Consider the following 22,537-nt stretch of genomic DNA (forward strand, 5'->3'; position numbering starts at 1 on the left):
GTCAAGCCGGTTCTCGCCTCCTCCTTTCCATTGATCACGTTACACTAACTTTTTGGCATATTCTGAAAACTCCTTTTGTGTCCCATGGCAAACAAAAATAAAATTTAAATGCTTAATAAATTATTAAACAATTACAGAATTTTTATTCATGTTAACATGTTAATGGTTAAAGTGATATAGTCTTTTACAACATTGCATAGGGCAGCCGTAATGAAACCGTTGTCATTTTATAATATCAACTGCATTAAATAAATGTGATGCCATTTAACTAATCCCGCTGCTTATAAATGTATTTAACTGATTAAATCAATTAATTGTTCAATATTATTCAATTCAAACAGCTGGCACACGTAAACATTTGTACATTTCTATAGGTGTTAATACGTAAAATGATGACGTTTACATGCGGTCAATACGTCACTATTGTACGCTTTGGTGTCAATGCAAATGCGAGAGAATGTACATTTGCTAGAACCAAATGTTACGTAAGAGTACATATGAGTTCTCATGAGATCAAGTTATATACATATATAAATATATACAATTCTATAAAATCTTATTTAACTGGAAGATGTAATTTAATGGGTTGCGGAAGTGCATACGATCCTCAGCTTTCATCAAAAAGTAAAAGCCTCTTAATCTGAGAAAATTAGGCTCATGTCTGTCCAGTGGTCATGGCAGGGTTACACATATTTCTTCTGAATGTTGAAATCAGAAATACTTTTGAGTCATCAGTGTCACATCATCTTATGTTAATTTTTCAAGTACTCTGATACAGTACATGACATGATTAGGAAATTAAGTAATATAAAAAAGTAATACTCACTATACTTCAGCAGTTTGCAGTCTTTTTAAGTGATTTATGGTATATTATTAGTCGCCAGAGGCACACCTCTGAGGCTCGATCCCCACTTGGCATTCAGAGACTGTAAAACATTACATTTTCAAATTTATAAGAAGCATATAGAAGACCATATATTCAGTTTTTCGTGTGCACTTAGTCATGTTTGTTAGGGAGTGTACTTAATTATATTTAAATGTACAGTTATAGGCGTTATGGTTCTGAATCTCACACATTTCAAAGTGAGTAAACACCAACGCCAACTACAGGAAGTTGCTTAATACCCAACTTGAGAGTACTCAACACAGCTGTGCAGACAGTGCCAGCAATTACTTATTAAAATAAATCTAAACAATGTAAACATTGTAAACAGATATCTACAGCAATTATGATTTGCATAAATAATGTGTAATGAAGAATTTACGTTGGTACATTTTGAGGGGATGATGGAAAACATAGGCAGGGAACTCTTCCTCATTTTACCAGAGGAAGTATGTGGCTATGCGCTGCTCTCTGTAGATCAGTGCTCAGTTTAGATAAGCCTGCAGAGCCGTGCAGGCCACTCTGAACACAACTGCTGTAACTGCTGACATTGAGTCTTAATCCTGGCCAGAATTTCTTTACCCTGAGCCACCTGCTTCAACTTTATTGAAAGCAGCCAACCCCAACTGGAGCCCTTTGGGATGAAAAATGGATATGTAAGTGCTTAAAGTGACAAAGGTAAGGAAACAAATGTATGCACCCGCACCTAGCATATATCTGTTGGAGTGGAGTGAAAAACAAAAATGAATTATTTACATTTATTAGGTGTTTCACTGAAGAAGAAAATAAATAAATGTAAATGTTGTTTGGGTGTTATCCATTGAGAGTTATCTACTACTAGTAACATTCATTGGACATTTATCATATTTTAGCAAATATCAAATGAAAATGTAAACTTATTTGTGTGAGCGTTTGGATTGGAAATGGGTTTGATTTGGCAATGAAGAGTGTGCTTATACGTCTACTACTTCTGTGCTTTTTTTTAAAATAAATACGTGAAAAACTTTAACCATCATGTTGAAGCTGCTTTAAGGCCCAATTTGCAACATGCCTCTTTAAGAAACAAGACACATAAACAAGGGGAGTTAATGAAATATGACAGGGCTTGAGATTGAGTCTCTGTTGTCCAAATGAGCTATATTTACATTCAGAAAACAGTTGAGTGGAAAATAGTGGTAGACTCAAGCTCCACGCAGCTTCCCTGTTCAATCTAGAGTGTCTTGTAAGAGATAACACTGTTCAAGGGGAAGTTGCAAAATTAGAAATGCAGCTATCTAATAGAAATCCTTGTTCACTGCATGAATTTTAAATAGGAATTTGAAATTCCAGCATCTATAGAGCTGTGGGCTCTAAACTGCCATCATGGGGAATGCAATGAAAAGTCAGGAACAGAAAAACAAAGTGCCTAACAGCTTGGAAACTTTGTCTAAAGGTGAGCTGTGGATTTTCAGCTGTATGGAATGAAAACCATTATTTGTGTTTGTGATGTTTTTAGTTGTTGTTAACATTACGAATGGTATTTGTCAACCCACATCTACAGACTGTGACAGCCTTGTGGTGCTCTCTGACTATCCATGCCGTGACATTAGTGAACCAATCTTTAAGATGGGGGACAGACTTAAGGGTCTCTCTGAGTAAGTGTACTTTTACAGAAATAATGTAATTCAATGTGTATTTTGCTAAATAACAAGGATATAACCAGGGGGGGAGTTCATAAAATAGTTATCTACCAATAATCTGAATATTGTGCGGAACGGGTTCCTCTCCATGTCTGTGCTATATAACAATAAACACTTGTAAAATTGCAAAGCATGAGTCTAATGTAGTGCTTTTTGAGCGGTATAACAACAAACGCTTGTGTGTGTGTGTGTGTGTGTGTGTGTGTGTGTATATATATATATATATACACTCACCTAAAGGATTATTAGGAACACCATACTAATACTGTGTTTAACCCCCTTTCGCCTTCAGAACTGCCTTAATTCTACGTGGCATTGATTCAACAAGGTGCTGAAAGCATTCTTTAGAAATGTTGGCCCATATTGATAGGATAGCATCTTGCAGTTGATGGAGATTTGTGGGATGCACATCCAGGGCACGAAGCTCCCGTTCCACCACATCCCAAAGATGCTCTATTGGGTTGAGATCTGGTGACTGTGGGGGCCATTTTAGTACAGTGAACTCATTGTCATGTTCAAGAAACCAATTTGAAATGATTCGAGCTTTGTGACATGGTGCATTATCCTGCTGGAAGTAGCCATCAGAGGATGGGTACATGGTGGCCATAAAGGGACGGACATGGTCAGAAACAATGCTCAGGTAGGCCGTGGCATTTAAACGATGCCCAATTGGCACTAAGGGGCCTAAAGTGTGCCAAGAAATCATCCCCCACACCATTACACCACCACCACCAGCCTGCACAGTGGCAACAAGGCATGATGGATCCATGTTCTCATTCTGTTTACGCCAAATTCTGACTCTACCATCTGAATGTCTCAACAGAAATCGAGACTCATCAGACCAGGCAACATTTTTCCAGTCTGCAACTGTCCAATTTTGGTGAGCTCTTGCAAATTGTAGCCTCTTTTTCCTATTTGTAGTGGAGATGAGTGGTACCCAGTGGGGTCTTCTGCTGTTGTAGCCCATCCGCCTCAAGGTTGTGCGTGTTGTGGCTTCACAAATGCTTTGCTGCATACCTCGTTGTAATGAGTGGTTATTTCAGGCAAAGTTGCTCTTCTATCAGCTTGAATCAGTCGGCCCATTCTCCTCTGACCTCTAGCATCAACAAGGCATTTTCGCCCACAGGACTGCCGCATACTGGATGTTTTTCCCTTTTCACACCATTCTTTGTAAACCCTAGAAATGTTTGTGCGTGAAAATCCCAGTAACTGAGCAGATTGTGAAATACTCAGACCGGCCCGTCTGGCACCAACAACCATGCCATGCTCAAAATTGCTTAAATCACCTTTCTTTCCCATTCTGACATTCAGTTTGGAGTTCAGAAGATTGTCTTGACCAGGACCACACCCCTAAATGCATTGAACCAACTGCCATGTGATTGGTTGATTAGATAATTGCATTAATGAGAAATTGAACAGGTGTTCCTAATAATCCTTTAGGTGAGCGTAGTTGAATTCAGACGTTTGCATACACTCATACATAAAACTAATTTTTTAACTACTAAACAGATTTAATATTAGCAAACTATAGTTTTGGAAAGTCATTTAGGACATCTACTTTGTGCATGACATTTTTCCAACAATTGTTTACAGACAGATCGTTTAACTTTTAATTGATTATATTACTATTCCAGTGGGTCAGAAGTTTACATACACTAAGTTAACTGTGCCTTTAAGCAGCTTGGGAAATTCCAGAATATGATGTCAAGCCTTTAGACAATTAGCTTTTGATAGGAGGTGTACTGAATTGGACGTGGATGTATTTTTAGACATACCTTCAAACTCAGTGCCTCTTTGCTTGACATCATGGGAAAGTCAAAACAAATCAGCCAAGACCTCAGAAAAATGTGGACCTCCACAATTCTGGTTCATCCTTGGGAGAAATTTCTGAAAACCTGATGATACCACATACATCTGAACTACGCAAGTATAAACACCAAGGGACCTCGCAGGAATGAGATGCATTCTGTGTCCTAGAGATGAACGTAGTTTGGTGCAAAAAGTGCAAATCAATCCCAGAACAACAGCAAAGGACCTTGTGAAGATGCTGGAGGAAACAGGTTGACAAGTATCTATATCCACAGTAAAATTAGTCCTATATCGACATGGTCAGCAAGGAAGAAACCTCTGCTCCAAAACTGCCATAAAAAAGACAGACTATAGTTTGCAAGTGCACAAGATGACAAAGATCTGTTTGGAAGCATGGGGATGGCAGCATCATGTTGTGGGGTGTTTTTCTGGTGGAGGGAATGGTGCACTTCACAAAATAGATGGCATCATGAGGAAGGAAAATTGTGGATTTATTGAAGCAACATCTCAAGACATCAGCCAGGATGTTAAAGCTTGTCGCAAATGGGTCTTTCAAATGGACAATGACCCCAAGCATACCTCCAAAATTGTGGCAAAATAGCACAAGGACAACAAAGTCAAGGTATTGGAGTGGCCATCACAAAGCCCTGAAAACTCTTAATGGACCAAAAGAACATTTGTGGGCAGAACTGAAAAAGCGTGTGTGAGCAAGAAGGCCTACAAACCTGACTCAGTTACACCAGTTCTGTCTGGAGTGAGATAAATACTATCAAAGTGTATGTAAACGTCTTACACATTGGGAATATGATGAAAGAAATAAAAGCTGAAATAAATAATACTCTCTACTATTATCCTGACATTTCACATTCTTAAAATAAAGAAGTGATCCTAACTGACCTAAGACAGGCAATGTTTTCTTCAATTTAATGTCAGGACTTGTGAAAAACTGAGATTAAATGTATTTGGCTAAGGTGTATGTAAACATCTGTCTTCAACTATACATACACACATTGTACTGTATATTCATGTACTGCACAGACATGCAGTACATAAATAAGTATAAATGGCAGCATAAAACCTAAAAACACCGTTTTTATTTACTTACCTATGACCTACAGAGATGGTTGCTGGTGGAAAGTCCGTTCTCTACAAACAGGAACTGAGAACTATATTCCCATTAATCATGTTGCAAAGGTCTATCATGGGTAAGTGTGGACTCTTTATCTCCAATTCAGCTACACAAAAGTTGAAACTTTCATGTACTTGGTGCATGAACTTTTTGTGAGATGGTTAAAAAAGCTATTAATTCCCAAAACATCACCCAGACGGAAATCATTAAGTCTTAAATACTTTTAGTTAAATTCTTCTCAATGATCATCGATGACAAATCAACATATGAAATGCAATTCATGGTTAGAACATGTTTTTTTATATAAGATTTTCGATCTGATGTAAGAAAGAATAAATTATCCATTCCATCATTTAATTGTGAAGTTGTATTTCTTCTTGTTTATTGATGTTGTTAATGCAGGGAGATTGTTTTGGCCTGATAGATATACTGAATACAATATATCTATGCTTTGTTGTTGTTGTTCTTTTAGTGTTATCAGTGTTTCCTCTTTGACACAAATATCTCTTGTTTCTAAAGATGGCTGTTTGAGGGGGTTGTGAGGCAGAAGGCAGAAGAGCTTTTGTCATTGCCTGGTAATGGCATTGGATCTTTTCTTATTAGAGAGAGTCCAAGGGAAAGAAGTAAGTAAAAGGAAGTGTCTTATGCTGTTGATTGTTTCCATCCATTCAGTGTTCACCATACATATATTTTCTATGGTTTACACTCTGATGTTAGTGTTTCTGTAGCTCAACTCGTAGAGTGTGGCGTTAGCAATGCCAAGGTCATGGGGTTTGATACCCAAGAAATGTATGTACTGACAAAATCATGTGACTTGTAAGTTACTTTGGGTAAAAGCTTGTGGCAAATTATTAAATGTCATTGTTTTTTGTTCCTGTAAGCTCAACTGGTAGAGCATGACACTAACCCCAAAGTCATGGGTTTGAATTCCAAGGATCACATAAAACATTATTAAATATAATGTACAGTATACCTTGAATGCACTGTCTACTAAATGCACAAATGTAAATATCAGATATCACACTTAAATTGAAGTGATTTTCACTGATATTATCTGCAGATGTGTATTCTCTCTCTGTGAGACACAGGACCATCAAGCACTATAAGATATTTCGTCTGAATAATAGCTGGTACTACATCTCACCACGGCTTACCTTCCAGTGTCTGGAGGATATGGTCAATCACTACTGTGGTGAGAACTTATCATATCTTTCTGAAAAAACAAACAAACCATCAACATAAATAGTATATACAGTATATCTTAAACCTGTCTAAGATGGTTTGTTAGTCTAGGCTGGTTTAAGCTGTCTTCAGTTGGTCAAGCTGGTTTCCAAGCCTAACCAGCTGAAAAATGCTCAAAACCCCTCTAAAAGCCACCAACAGATCAGCCTGGTAACAATCTTAGACTGGTTTAAGCTGATTTTCAGCAAGGTAACCCACAAAGAACACATGCGGAATATGGGGTTGCTCCAAAACTTTGTGAGCTGCCTCGCTGTCTCCTGCCTACATTGGCAGCAGTCTTTTATGGCAGCATACTTACTGAAATTATGCCTCATAAGAGAACAATTTGGAATGCTCTACATAGGTGGCAGCTCTGTGTATCATTTTAATATCACTCCTCACATGCAGCACTCAAAACTAATTTTAATACAGGTGACATGAGAGAAACTCAATCCTCTAATGAGAGTAAATCTGCACTCTACACACCCATTTTGGATAGTAGTTTTTGCATTATATTAAACTGTTAATTATCGACACTTTTCAGTATTGAATGGATTATATGTATATTTATATAATCTAAATTTCACTTGCTTTGTCCGTCATCTTGGATTTATTTTTTTCAGCTGAGCTCATAATGGTGCATTTTGGGATCACCTACCCGGAGAACGATACAAATGATGTTACCTTAGAATTTGGCCAAAGCGAGATATCTTAGCAGGCAGCATAATTAAGACATCTTACCTTTTGGAACAGCCTTCGCGTCGGGAGCATGCCTATGATATCTTAAAATGCTGCTTTCGGAGGATGCTCACTGGGTTTTGGGACAGCCCTACGTCTCTGCAAATCATTCAGTCTGCCTTAGCTGAGTCAATCGTCAACTGGATGCTGGACTTAAGACATATCTCCAGACGAAGCTTTCATGTATTGCCTGGAATGTATTTTGTAGGTTGGAGAAGATAATGGGTGTGTGAAAGACCTTAAACACTAATATGGTCTGGTTTTCCCTCAGACTCTTCAGATGGTATATGTTGTGTTCTCAGCGCTCCATGTCTGGCTCTATCCAAACCTGCCCCGAGCTCAACCCAGGAAGTGCCCCCTGTGTTGATGCGCCATAACTTGGATTGGAAGAAAGTTAATAGGTATGTTTCTGTCTCTAGCAGCATACATCGATGTTTTTGAACATGATAAAACAAAAGTTGTCTTTGCGTACTCTACGAATTATCCTACTTCCCACTTCTAAAGTCGTAATTACAAGCATGTCATGTTCAAGTGCATTGTTGTTGTAAACATGAAGGATGCCAGGTTAATTAATGTATATTTCTTGGGGAACTCTTATTTTGACACTGTAATACATGCAACTGGCTGACAATAATAAAATTTTGGTCAAATATATGCTATTTTCTCTGTGTAAAAATGTATGATAACCATCAAATAGTTCCTAACGTATTAAAATTAACTAAAAAAAGCAAGTGATTATATGGTAGAAGCATTTAGAAAATGAATAAAACCATCATTCAAGATTGAAACTGTACTCTGGACCACTATGCCGAATGTTTACGTCTTCCCTCAACTCTGAAAATGTGGGTATCAAAATTATGTCAGTGTTTTTCAGTCATAATTACAGTACGACTTCGGGGGGCATTCATGTGCAACTTCCAAGTAGGAAGCTCTTAGTTTACGATCATTCTATAGCATGTTAAACATTTAAAAAAATCTAGATTTTTCAATATTTTCACATGCAAATGAGCTTGCTATTCACCGCAAATGTTTGGCAGAAGTTTGCAGCTCTTCAGAAGTAGTGGTTAACCTGCAGCAAACCTTTGGCAACAATGAAGAGTTTGCTGCAAAGCTCATTTGCAAGTGGAAATTAATGAGTGGTGATTTTTGCGACATGGCAGGCAGCACAAGTCTGTCTATCTTTGGTGACCATCTTGGCAGGCAGCATAAGTCTGTCTATCTTTGGCAACTATCTTATATTTTCATTGTGGGTAATGAGAATACCAGTACAGAGCATCTCAAGCACATCCCTTATCCACTTGAATAGAGACAGCCTTGAATCTCCAAAACTTTCACGATTGTTTCAATTTCAAATTAGTAATAAAATCTGAAAACAGAGGCATCATAAATGTTACTTCTTTGGTTCAAAACAGACTAATAAACAGTTTTTAAAGATTGCTTCAGCTAATGGGCATGTACGTTCTAAAGTAAACAAACCGATAATGCCTTTAAAAAAACAATTGGTTGTTTTAACTGATAAGATTTCCCACCTCTGGGGCATTACAATTACTTCCATTCATTTTCCTATGAGTGATCAATCACCTTCCTCTTATCTTGTCTCAAATTCTCACCTTTTCCTCCACATACTGAAGTTTAATTACAGTTTGTGTGTGTGTAGCCATGGTTGGGGCTGGGAATAATTGGTATATTAATATTTCTCCATTAATAGGTCACAGTTGATGAGTCCAGGTGGGCTGGGTCATGTGGACAACAAAGATAACATGATGAGCTATGGAGTGAGGAGCAGCATAGCCACCTATCTGTCTTTGACATCAATACCTGAGCAGTCCAAAGACCGCAAGAAGAAAAGCAAGTCTGTCTATGTGATGCCTGACCACAGTAGTATGGATATAGATGAGAACTGTTAGCACATGATCAAAGATACAGATGTGTTAACACGTTTTGTTATGGACAGATAGCATTTTTGCACTGTATGACAATATCAGTATTTTTTGACTTCACTATCATACACATTTCTTTCTTAAAAATACTGAATCTGAAAACGATATAATTGGGAGATGCAGCATCCGTATGTTAGATAAAAAGTTAGTGTGGTACATGACCTGCTAGCAGTATTATTGACATTTGTGGACGTGTGTGAATGCGTGATAATTTAGTATACATTTGTCTTTATCAAAAAGCCGTCACTGCGTTCTTTTTCAAACTTGTCAGTGGCACTTTTTATGAAAGTGGAAAACTGATATTTCTTTATTTATCTTTCAATAAATCTTTCCTTTTGCACTTTTTTTTATTTGTGTTTTAATCTTCAGGACCTGAACAGCTCCAGAAATAGGGACTATTTATTTAATATTTTACATGTCAGCCTATTCCAGGATTGAGGTATGATCTGAATTACAGAGAAGTAACACGTTGAGCCTCTATCTTTCCAAAAAGTCACATAAACAATCCGATAGCTGTTTGTTGCATTTAATTTAAGATGTATCTTCCAATGGCTTTGACATTAAGTTCCACATAGAAAAGCATTAACTTTAAAAGTGCAGTCCAGGAGTTTTTTATTTATTTTTGCATTATTACGACATTATTTTAATACCAACCAATAAGTAATTAATGCCAATTTCTATCTAAATTCTCTTTAACATCTCTTTTATTTTTTAGTTAGTTTAGTTTATGTAGCCAAGTGGAGAAATTTCATGTAATTGAAATTGAAAACAGTTAAGTGTTAACTGTTTTATCAGTTAACACTTGATTGGGTGTCATAAATTGGATGTGGCCCCTTTAAGCATCACAGGTTTGTTACACATGCTTTCCAGCACTCTCTTGTGTTAGAGATGTGAGTGCAGGCATTGTGCAAGAGAGTTCCCGGTTTTGTTCCTCATTTGAGAATGACTTAGGATGCATATGGACTGCATGTGTGGAGTTTGATCACATTGTGTGCACACATGTGAGAACTGGTGAGAACACAATGATACTATACAATTTGAATAATATATAATAATTTATTTTCACATTAATGAGAAAATACTGACAATACAAATGCAATGTTCACAGTATTATGTTCAATGTTCTTTCATGCAATATATCATGTTTCAGTTAGTCCACCTCAAGAGAGAATGCACATTTCTAAATAGGGATTTAGCTTATTTATGAGTTTGACTGTGGTACTACGTAATTAAAATTTACAAACAAGTAGTTTTGATGCACTTTCACGTAACATCAAGGAAGTCTTACACCCAAAAGAAAACTACTTACAGCTGCAAATCCTGTTTTACGGAAAGGTCCAACTGAACTAGTTGGAAAAAGCAACTCCCAAAAATAACCTCCCACTGTTTTATCAGTTAACACTTGATTGGGTGAAGTATGAGTAAGCATTTTTTGTGTAGGGTGAGATATGTATAGGTTTTATGAAAGCATATGGAGTTCACATCTGGTGGTGCACACATGCTGGGTTCGATGTTGTTCCAGTGGAAACCATTACAGCCATGTTTTCCTAACATAGAATGCTGTCATGGACATTGTCATTTAAAATGATTCTGCTCTAAACTATCCATTAAAAACAATTGACCCACAATCAGTATCTTGACATTTTAAAGGGGTCAAAATGTAAATAGCATATGTTGAACATACCATGTCAAGGTGGAGAAAGATCAAAGTTATACATCAAAGGTAAAGCTGAAACATAATTGCCAATGAACACACAGCCAAAGGGATACATATCTGAGACAGATGCCGTACAAGCCAAAAAAGCCATTTAATAGTAACAAAGAAGATACATTGACAGGACAGAATGTTTTCTCACAGTTAAGTTTTTGAAACAAAAACTACTGCTAAAGCTGCTTTGGAATCACATTCGATTTATCATGATAGTTGTCTTTATACTGGTAGAGTTGCTAGACTTTGTTCCCAAACAATCATTAACCAGAGCTGAACCTAAGAGGAGGTTCCCTTCATAAAAGATGGATGTGGAAGATGGAGATAAAGACCTCTTCTCCTCTGTTGTGGTAGCAACACTAACATCTGTGTAATGATCTAACAGCTCCCTGGATCAAGCAAAACACCAAAAGCAGTATGTGGTGGTTTATGTCTTTGCTCAATGAGATTATAAAAACATGCACACAAGTCTGCTCTTCCTTTGAATGGGAATAAGAACAGATGCAGTGTTGAACATTGTATCATTGAACGTAATATGTTAGATGTAATTTAGCCTCAGGCCCAGCTGTCCAACCTCAAGATGGGTCCTGGCAGACCATGAAACATTCAAACAAATGTTTGCTTCCCCTTTAAAGGAGCTTAGCCACTCTTTTATATATATATATATATATATATATGTGTCAAAATCACTTTTACATAAACCACATAGTTTATGTGTATGCATTCTCAGATTCTGAATATCTGTTCTTTTCACAAATAAATTTGAGGTTGTCCAAAATGAGCCTCACTCATTTTGTACATAAGTCTTTTATGCAACTATATTTTGTTTGCTTTCTGAAGGAAGATCTGTGCATATATGTTCATTTTCATTCCTAATGCAACTGATGATTGTGGTGTGGTGTGGTGTGGCATAGCAGCTGAAGACTGGAAACCAGAAGGTTGCTGGTTTAAGCCCTACAAAGTGCAAGCAATGAGCTATCATCTTTGTTTTCTTGAGAAAGACATTCTTAACCCCATCCTTAGACTTAAACACAGGTTGCTCCAGGGTACTGTCCCCGTAAGAAGTCACTATGAATAAATGTGTTTGTTGAATGACTATAAATACTACCTCAATTCAGTTACATAATGTATCTAATAACAGAATTACATAAGAAATGACAAATTAAGAATGCAGCTATTATATTGATGACATTGTTTGGGTTTGACATATGGGTTTGTGAAATGGTGAAATTATTATAAATAGGGTCAATTTCCTTTTCGAAACTGGATGTTTCAGTTCATTAATTTGCTTATAAATAGAGGAGATAGAGAGAAACATTAACATAACATTCAAATAACATAAAAATGTTGGTTATGACACCCTTCTGTTTGAAAAGCCACAGACACATCTGTCATGCAATGCTGTTTAAAAACAGTATCATGCAGTAAAAATAGTTCCTGAAGCTATCACAAAGCCTTGAGAAAGCTTTTTCTGCAGAGAAGACACGTCTGTAAAAGGGTGACAGTTAATATATCACAAAAAATCATAGAAACTGTTTGTTTCAAAGAAATCTTTTGAAGATATTAAATGATTCATATATGCTAAAATGAAAAGATGACTGACTATATAAGCTATTTGTGAAGCGATCACAGTGAACATTTATTTTAAGTTGTTCAGCTCTCATGCTTCCTTATAGTGTTCCATTTAAACTCAACTGTGGCATGACATAATTGTCCTAACATTTCCATTATCCTCAAATTGCTTACAGGTTCCGTTCACTTAATGCAAAGCAATAAACTTAAAGAATATTGAACATTACAAAAACAGGTCATGCTGCAAAAATGTGCACACAATCTTCAATGGAACAAAAATAGACAGTTCTAGCATGACCTTTATTTCTTTGCTTTTGCAGATGTGTCACATTCTTTATTTAGATACATGTCTGCCAGCGTTTGCACCTTTATGAGGCAAATGGAGGGTGTTCAGGGTTCAGAACAGCATGAACTCTGTGGATTAAGCATTCTGTGTAACTCATTTGTGTGAGCGTTATGGCTTTAATCTTTCTGCACACAGTAAAGAGAGCATGTACTGATGATTCTGCTTTGGTATGGCACATTTAAACCCTTTTCTTCCACAAGTGTTCCAACAAAATCATAAATAAGTCTGAAAGAAAAACAGATGCACTGCTATAACACTGGTTATTGCACCTCTTGTGTGAACAAAGAACAAGGCAGACACTTACACTTCCCCGATTTTAAGAGTCAAATCTGTCATTGTATCATGTCTATAATACAGTGTATGTGAATATATATATATATACATATATATATATATTGTATTATATGCAGGGTACAATGAAAAAGAAAAACAATGCTTTTGGTGTTTATTGAATAGATAGGAAGATAATAAGGAAGAAGCTTGCAAACAGAAGTTGTCTCCGCAGCCACGTATACAATGGTGAGTTTGGTTAGTAGTTTATGGCAGGCAGGTGGAAGTCTGTGTGAGACGTGAGCCAACAGTCTGTTCTCTTTTTATCATCTGAGATTTGGCCTGTGTCAGTCTGTTAAATCCATCAACAATGTTTCAGTCTTGGCAGGAAAGCAGACTAGAGGCAGCAAATAAAGTTTTTGGAATGGTAACTTGTCTTGATAAGAAAAGTTTAGTAATGCTTTAAGCAAATTCAGTGTGATATGACTATGATTCTGACAATAGCATTGTGAATTGGAGAACTAGGGTAAAATAAAAAAAACAGTATTGTAATTTTAAACACACCTCACAATTAATAGCATGTCCTATGCTGCATATTTTATAGTGCATAATTGGCTATTCTTTAGTGTATATACCATGTAATATTTTGTGGCAATCGACTGGGGCTGCCCAGGATACATTGCAACATGTAGGCAGCTTTGATTTGTAATGTCAAAGAGTTTAATGTGTAATACTACACTCTTCTGGTGGTTTCTGTGAATTGTCAGGTATGCTATAAATTTGGTTTATAGTCCTAATAAACCAAAATACTTAAAAAACATACTAAACTCTGTTTTTTTTTTTTTTTTTTAAATATAAAAATGCAGAAAGGGTTAGAGTAACAGGATAGAATATATAGTTTTTAATATTTATTGTTTTACAGTATGGCTATAGAGAGTCCTTGTAAGCCACAAATACCAGCATGTGTGTGTGTGTGTGTGTGTGTGTGTGTGTGTGGGTTTGGGTGGTTTACAAGGAAATTTTTTTAGGTTACAAACTGGTAATTACAAGGCTATTATTCTATAAATGTAGTTTATGAGGACATTTCCAGTGTCCCCATAATTCAAATTGCTTAAAAAACTTTCTGCATTTTTACATTTTCAATAAAACATTGTTTAGTATGTTTTTTGTGAGGGTTAGGTTTAGGGGATAGAATCTATAATTCGTACAGCATAAAAATGATTATGTCTATGGAGAGTTCTCGTAAGGATAGCTGCACCAACATATGTGTGTGTGTGTGTGTGTGTGTGTGTGTGTGTGTGTGTGTGTGTGTGTGTGTGTGTGTGTGTGTGTGTGTGTGTGTGTGTGTGTGTGTGTGTGTGTTAAATTCAATTTCACAGTGGTTCTGCAGTACTGTTGACATCTAAATGAACACATCATATCTGTGCGTTACCTGCATCTTGATTTGGTGAGATATGTGCGTTACCTGCATCTTGATTTGGTGAGATTTTAAGATAATATATAGTAAGCTGATATGGTAAAATATTTGAATACTGTAATAAATGAATTATTGTTGAATGTTTTACCAAGAGTCAACTGTGATGACCAACATTTGCTTTAAGGGAACTAGTATGTCACAGTGTGATGTGCATTTCTGTGTGTTGTCCTTGATGAATACAGAATACAAATGTTTATTGTTATTGTTTTGTATTTTATTTTATATTTGCTCCACAGTTTTTAAATAATAAATTTTTTTTTTTTTTTTACTATTTTTAAAGATAATTGTTTTTGACAATGCACAGGTTGCTCCCCTTAATAAAATATTGCTGTGGCAGGGCGGACGGCGGAGCCGGGTCATGATCATACACACCCGGTCCCTTATCAGGCTAATCAAGCCTCCGAGAGGGATAAAGGCTGACTGCGGAGGATTGTGCGGGAGAGAGAGAGAATTATGCTGCCATGCCCGTCGTGTGTGTGTTTGTCTTTTGGTTTAAGTTATTCATTAAAATATGATTTATATCGCCAAGCCGGTTCTCGCCTCCTCCTTTCCATTGACTACGTTACAACTGCTTTTAAAGCAAAGGAAATGGCCCTGATGATTACCACCCCCACTTTAATCTGTTTTTGCATGTTTCCTCCTCCTGTCACAGCTCCTGTCATTTTCTTCTTCAGGCTGGGTGGACGATGTGGAAAGACTCTCAGTCGGCGCTGAGCACTCTGGTGGTGGTGTTGAGGGCTCTGCTAAGAACACTGATGGCTCTTCTGCCAGCTCTGTGTCCTCTAGTTCTTGTGTGCATGGCTCCTCTGGAGCTGAGGACTCCTCTGGTTCTTTTGTAGAGGGCTCCTCTGACTGTGGTGTTATGGGCTCCTCTGGGGCTTGTGCAGAGGGCTCCTCTAGTTCTTTTGTAGAGGGCTCCTCTGACTGTGATGTTATGGGCTCCTCTGGGGCTTGTGCAGAGGGCTCCTCTAGTTCTTTTGTAGAGGGCTCTTCTGACAGTGGTATTATGGGGTCCTCTGTTACTGGTGCAGATGGCACCTCTCGTTCTTGTGTAGAGGGCTCCTCCAACTGTGGCTTTATGGGCTCCTCTGTTACTGATGCAGTGCGCTCTTCTAGTTCTTGTGTAGAGGGCTCCTCCAACTCTGTTACTGGTGCAGAGGGCTCCTCTAGTTCTTTTGTAGAGGGCTCATCTGACAGTGGTGTTCTGGACTCCTCTGTTGCTGGTCTAGAGGGCTCCTCTAGTTCTTGAGTAGAGGGTTCCTCTGACTGTAGTGTTATGGGCTCCTCTGGAGCTGGTGTGGATTGCTCCTCTGATTCTTGTTTTGGTGGCTCCTCTGGTTCTTGTTCTGAGGGCTCCTCTGGTGCTTGTACAAAGGGCTCCTCTGGTGCTGTTGCAGAGGGCTCCTCCAACTGTGGCATTATGGGCTCCTCTGTTACTGGTGCAGAGGACTCATCTAGTTCTTTTGTAGAGGGCTTCACTGAAAGTGGTGATCTGGGCTCCTCTGTTGTTGGTGGAAAGGGCTCCTCTAGTTCTTTTGTAGAGGGCTTCTCTGACTGTAGTGTTAAGGGCTGCTGTAGAAATGGTGTGGGGGGCTCCTCTGGTTTTGTGCAGAGGGCTCCTCTATTTCTTTTGTAGAGGGCTCCTCTGACAGTGGTGTTCTGGACTCCTCTGTTGCTGGTCTAGAGGGCTCCTCTAGTTCTTGAGTAGAGGGTTCCTCTGACTGTAGTGTTATGGGCTCCTCTGGAGCTGGTGTGGATTGCTCCTCTGATTCTTGTTTTGGGGGCTCCTCTGGTTCTTGTTCTGAGGGCTCCTCTGGTGCTTGTACGAAGGGCTCCTCTGGTGCTGTTGCAGAGGGCTCCTCCAACTGTGGCATTATGGGCTCCTCTGTTACTGGTGCAGAGGACTCCTCTAGTTCTTTTGTAGAGGGCTTCTCTGAAAGTGGTGATCTGGGCTCCTCTGTTGTTGGTGGAAAGGGCTCCTCTAGTTCTTTTGTAGAGGGCTTCTCTGACTGTAGTGTTAAGGGCTGCTGTGGAAGTGGTGTTGGGGGCTCCTTTGGTTTTGTGCAGAGGGCTCCTCTATTTCTTTTGTAGAGGGCTCCTCTGACAGTGGTGTTCTGGGCTCCTCTGTTGCTGGTGCAGAGGGCTCCTCTAGTCCTTGTTTTGAGGGCTCCTCTGACTGAAGTGTAATGTGGTGATCTGGAGCTGGTGTGGACGGCTCCTCTGTTTCTTGTTTTTGGGGCTCCTCTGGTTCTTGTTCTGAGGGCTCCTCTGGTGCTTGTACGAAGGGCTCCTCTGTTACTAAGGACTCCTCTGTTACTAAGAACCCCCCGATTGTGGTGTGGTCTCTAAGCCTTCTGGTTCTGGTGTAGAGGGCTGTTTGGAGCCCTCTGCTTGCGGTCCACCCTCTGGTTCTGATATCAAGGACTCTTCTGAGCTCAGGAGAAAGGCTTGTGTGATCCACTGCCTCTGGGCTGCATAAGGTGGCAACCTGCAAAGTACATAATCCATGATATGTAAGGAGTCACTTGCAGAGCTTCTTTAAAAACGTTTAAGATGAAATTATCCATTCCATGAATACAAAATACAAGGTCTTTGCACTGAAAGATACTATAGTTGAGTAAAAAGAATCTCATTTTTAAAACACAGCTGCAGATATGAAAGACAATTCATGGCTTCAGACATGTATACTGGACCTTCGAGGTCTTGAGAACATCCATGGGCTATGTTGTCCTGTCGTTGTCCATCGAATACACAGAACTCCAGGTGTCCTCTTTCTGTGCTGCTGCATTGTTAACATAGAGGAACAGATTGCTCACTGATTAAACAGAAATGGTGACAAAGAGAGAAAAGAGAGAGTGACTCGAGAGAGAAACTACTTAATCAGTGAAGAAGATCATACAATAGCAGAATTCTTCTGACCTGGTCTCTTCCTATGAAGTACCTTTTCTGCCACCTCCTCTTCCTTTTTGGCCTCCTCGTGGACCCGCTGGATAGTCCTGGGACCTGGAGCATTCCTAGGAGACACCCAGTTGTTCTGAGAGAAGGGGAGAACAAAATTAACACTTATTCCCACCAAAAACAGACACAACTAACCAGTCGCAGGTCCTGGATCATGAAGCAAATGCGCAATGTTGTTTTTCGCTCCATGACAAACTGCTTCAGCCGACTGAAATGTTCATCCATTTTTGACTGAAAGTGGAAAAACAACAGAACATTCCTCAAGATTCATGAGCTTCAAATGAGACAAGGGTATGACAACAGAACACCTTCTCCAGTATATACTGTGTTGTGATTCTGCTGACAGTTTTGAGAAGTAATGGACTGCGTGTAATATGGATTATATATTCAGATCACATAAATCAAGTACTTGAAATGAGATTACAATGTTTAATTTTATGTTTACTACTGTTTAATGAAAGCAGTGTAAATTGGTGTGGAGCGGAGGGGGGCGGGGCCGGGTCGGAATATCGCGCGCCCGGTCCCCAATCGGCCTGATGAGGCACGCGAGGGATAAAGGCGCCGCTGACGATGGTTCGAGAGAGAGAGAATTACGGGCATGTCCGTCATGTGTGTTTATGTTTGTGCTTTTGGTTTAAGTTTCTCATTAAAATATCATTTATGTTGACAAGCCGGTTCTCGCCTCAAGTGACTTGAAGCCTTCATCTTGGGCTGACCGGTCATGTATGTTTTCAACCACAAAAACAGAATGTAAAAACAACTGACATCAGTATGTGGAACGCTCTTGGTGTTTTCTCACATTCAGCCTTTTGGAAATTCTGGATAACTTTTCATTCATTGGCTTCGAAGCATACAGTCCCACTGAACTTCTATACCACAAGCGTGGATTTGAAGATCCAATTTCAGGTAAACGTGTGACTCACCGGGGCAAGACAGAGACACATACTGGCATATGTGCCAGAGAAGCTGGGTTCGCTGATTGCTTTTTCAAATACCAGCACAGTGACACCCCTCAGTCGCTCCTCTGTGTCGATTAATGGATGGAGGTCAGTCAACTTACTCAGGCTCTGGCTCAGACTCTATCTCATGCTCAGGCTCAGCTGATAGGCCTGAGAATTCTGCTGCCTCCACCGGAGCCTCTTCTGGCTGACCTGAAGAAGACAGTTTCAACTGTGAGGGCTGCTCTAAAATTTCTAGCTCACACTCAGCCGAGGGGCCAGAGGGTTCTTCTGCCTCAATAGTTGAGGCAGGCATAGAGGCTGCCACACAAAGATCCATTTGCAGTCCAGAAGGGACCTCTGGTTTGTATGTTGTTTCAACCATGTAGTTCAAGTATGGTCGGGTCATGTTGTCATTTTATGGAACTTATTCTTTAGAAATTCTGTTGGCCAAAACCATAGTTTGATGTTTTTGTATGTTATTTTAGATTTTTTTTGTTTCATTCATTGTTTTGCGTTTCATAATTGCTTTTCAGTGCTTGCATTTTGCTGAAAATCCTGTAATATAAAACATACCCTAAGGCAGGATCCATTTGTGACAACTTGTCCCACTGTTGTCTAAAATGTGTTCAATGACCTGTAGGGTACAATGGGGCTAAAGGTTGCATGGAGTAAAAGGCTCCTTTTATTTGATTTTATCAAAACATTAAATTGCATCAAAAACTAAAAACAAAAAGTACTTTCCTTATCACATGTTTGTCACTATCAACTGCAAAATCTTCCTCTTCCATGAGATCCTTGCATGTAATGCCTAAAGGTTGATTTTGAGGTAATTATGTCTAATATTTTTTTTTTAATTGTAATTGTTGTAAACTTATGAGGCTAATGAGTCTCCTGGAAATTATCACATGAATTTTGTAACCAAATAATTATTTTTCATTTTCAATTTCGTTTAAGGTGATTTTATATATATAACAATTATTATTATTTTCAATAACTGTCCAATAAATGAAAGGATAGTATTTAGAGTAAAAAGCCCCGTTACAGGGGCTAAAGGCCCTAAAAAACACATTAATTTTTCTTAAATGAGGTGAAAATGTTTGTCATGAAAATTGTAAAAAGTGGGCTCACACTGACTGATCCAATCACAATGGAGATGAATTTGTTTATAGAATATTTAAGATGTAATGAAATGTCAAATTTGATTAAAATGAACATGAAATTATGCACCCTTTGCTAAAGTTGTTATTTTGAATAAACATCTTATTTTTTATTTTATTTTATTTTTCAAAAAACATTGTGATTGATATTCCACCTTAGCAGGTGGAATAAGCGATGGAGATGGACCCCATTAATGCAGCGGCAAGGATGCCACAGTATAGTGCTGACTGTGTAAAATACATGTGCATTTTCACAATGATGTGAAACACTGTAAATACTGAGAGAGAAAGAAAGAGGCAAAAGATCACCTATAGAAATGTTGGCGAGCAATCAAGTGAATTGTATTGAAGTGTCTTTGAATAATATTTGGAATATTTGTTAGTTCACAAGAATTAATTAATAGATTAACCTGTAATCTCACTGTTCAGTGCAATTTATAGTCTTAATGAAAACATACATTGTGACAAATATTCCTTTTTTATTTAATTATTTAAACGCAATACAGAAATGTCTTGAATATAAACAAGTAGCCTATACAAAACTTGTTTATTGTTAAATAACTTATAAGTATAAATACAACTTATACATAATATAAATAATACAAAAATAACTAATAATAGTGAGCAAGTTGTGTAAACAGACATATATTCAAGGAGAGTATCTTAATACTTGTTTATATTTTTAATGTAACCAGATTAAAAGATTTCTAATCTTTTTTTTTTTTTTTGTGGTGTAAACGTTTCTCACAATCCTATAAAACCAAAATGAATACAAAGATTATGCCAACATTTATAAGAACTTGACACTAGACTCGAAAGATCAGATACAGAATACACGATGTGAACTTCTGCACTCACTTTTATTGGCCTACGCATCGATCGTTCTATGGAATGTACAGTATGCACTGACGTGCGGTCTGGGTAGGCAAACTAGGCACTGCCTACCCTGCCAAAATTCAAAAATAAAATGTTTAATATATAATAAACTTGTATTTGTATTTTTCTTTTTATTCTTGTGATTTATCTATGCAATATGTGTGTTATTCCAGTTGTTTAGACGTTATGATGACAAATGTAGCAGTTACGCATAATCAACTAAAAACAAATGGTAGAATAAGCAGTACTTTTACGGTCCATTCATTGTAGACGACAAGCGGAAAACCCATGTTGCGCATGCGCACTTCGATCCTGTATTCTTTAACATGTACGGCAAAAAGCACAAATCTGCTGTGCCTTTTGACGTAAATATGTTATGCCCGTAATCATCTCCGTTACGTATCAGACATGGACCAATTAAAATCGAGATATTCCTGGACATTTGCGTAGGTAACGTCATTACACCACAGCTAGCGTACATGCCTAATCCCCGCCAAATTAAAAATCAAAATGACAGCACCGGCCGTAATCACGGAATTAAAGTTTTCCAAGCTCGATTTTAATTCCAAATATGAGTTAATTGCAAGAGGGAGGTCTACGCCAGCCTTAGATGGACTAGTACAGCAAAAGGGCCCAAAAAGTATCCGATCATTTCAAACTGATTGGTATGTAAGAAAAGATTGGCTATGTGGCTGTGCTAACAATCAGCGGCTGTACTGCTATCCCTGCCTGCTTTTTTTCAACCAGTCAGACTGTTTGGACTTCAGCGGGATATTGCCGATGATATGCCGCGCTTGTGCGTAACGTTCACTGTTTACGCGCGCGCGTGTGTGTGTGTGTGTGTGTGAGAGAGAGAGAGAGAGAGAGAGAGTACACACGATAAACATCCTGATTTGTACATTTCTTGATAGCCGCGCTTGTGCGTAACGTTCACTGTTATTACGTATTATTAGCTTAAACAATAAATCAGGTAATCTGGCTTTCATAACTCAGTGCCTAGCCTCTTTAAGACATCACCGCATGTCACTGACAGTATGTGACGCTATACTGAGTTATTGTTTGATGCTAGTGATGTGTCGTTCATGAACGATTCGTTCATTTTGAACGAATCTTTAATATGACTCGGGACTACCGAGTTGTCTCAGAGAGTGATTCGTTCATTTTGTGTTGACCGCGCATGCGCGCAACATCGCATAAGGTACATGAAGTCATAAATGATTAGTTCATCTTTCGTGAGTCTTGGGTTCGGCCGGGTCGAGTCTTCGTTCTTCCTGTCAGTCCATAGAGACTATGCTGTCAGTACGGAAGAAATGATTAGTTCGTCTCTTCGGTTTGAGTCGTTCGTTCTTCAAGTCAGACTCACAAACCCATAGCACTGTGCTATGGGTTTGTGAGTCTGACTTGAAGAACGAACGACTCGAACCGAAGAGACGAACTAATCATTTCTCTTCCGGTACTAACAGCATAGTCTCTATGGGACTGACAGGAAGAACGAAAGACTCGGACCCGCCGAACTCAAACCCGAAGACTTCGAGAGTCGAGACTTGAACTAATCATTTATCTTTCCGGATCCGGACCGGTATGCTGCATGTGCATGCAGTCAGTGAGTGCATTGGCTGCTGTGTCACACCACACGGCCCACACACAGACACTGACGAGTCGACATCGACAACTAAGTATTTTTAACGTTTTGAAGTTCGAACCCGATGACACAAGAGGCGGAGAAAAAGGAGGTGAGGTGAACTAACTGCAATAGCTTAAACTTAAGACCCAATTAATAAATTAACATTTCGGTTTCTTATAAATTGGCTTTGGCTGCATTACCCTATAGTT

At 38.5% G+C, this 22,537-nt stretch overlaps 1 protein-coding gene across 2 annotated transcripts; it reads left to right on the plus strand.

Annotated features, from left to right (window-relative positions):
• Positions 1-1,391: 1,391 nt before the first annotated feature.
• Positions 1,392-9,733, plus strand: LOC127651034 (src-like-adapter). Of its 2 annotated transcripts, none has more exons than XM_052136738.1 (8): positions 1,392-1,561; positions 2,197-2,315; positions 2,424-2,517; positions 5,490-5,576; positions 6,020-6,123; positions 6,561-6,692; positions 7,731-7,860; positions 9,168-9,733. In XM_052136738.1, the coding sequence occupies exons 2-8, from the start codon at positions 2,246-2,248 to the stop codon at positions 9,364-9,366; spliced, it is 816 nt and encodes a 271-aa protein (XP_051992698.1). In that variant the 5' UTR covers positions 1,392-1,561; positions 2,197-2,245; the 3' UTR covers positions 9,367-9,733. The 2 variants fall into 2 exon arrangements, with proteins under 2 accessions (XP_051992698.1, XP_051992699.1); XM_052136739.1 differs by having other exon boundaries at positions 2,213-2,315.
• The last annotated feature ends 12,804 nt before the right edge of the window (positions 9,734-22,537 follow it).

Source organism: Xyrauchen texanus, chromosome 10 (genome assembly GCF_025860055.1).
Source record: "Xyrauchen texanus isolate HMW12.3.18 chromosome 10, RBS_HiC_50CHRs, whole genome shotgun sequence".
In the NCBI taxonomy this organism is placed as follows: domain Eukaryota; kingdom Metazoa; phylum Chordata; class Actinopteri; order Cypriniformes; family Catostomidae; genus Xyrauchen; species Xyrauchen texanus.

Coding starts and splice junctions, on each gene's coding strand:
- LOC127651034 (XM_052136738.1), top strand. CDS start 2,246: ATGGGGAATGCAATGAAAAGTCAGGAACAGAAAAACAAAGTGCCTAAC. Junction 6,124..6,560: donor AGAGAGTCCAAGGGAAAGAA/GTAAGTAAAAGG, acceptor TATTATCTGCAG/ATGTGTATTCTCTCTCTGTG. Junction 6,693..7,730: donor TATGGTCAATCACTACTGTG/GTGAGAACTTAT, acceptor GTTTTCCCTCAG/ACTCTTCAGATGGTATATGT.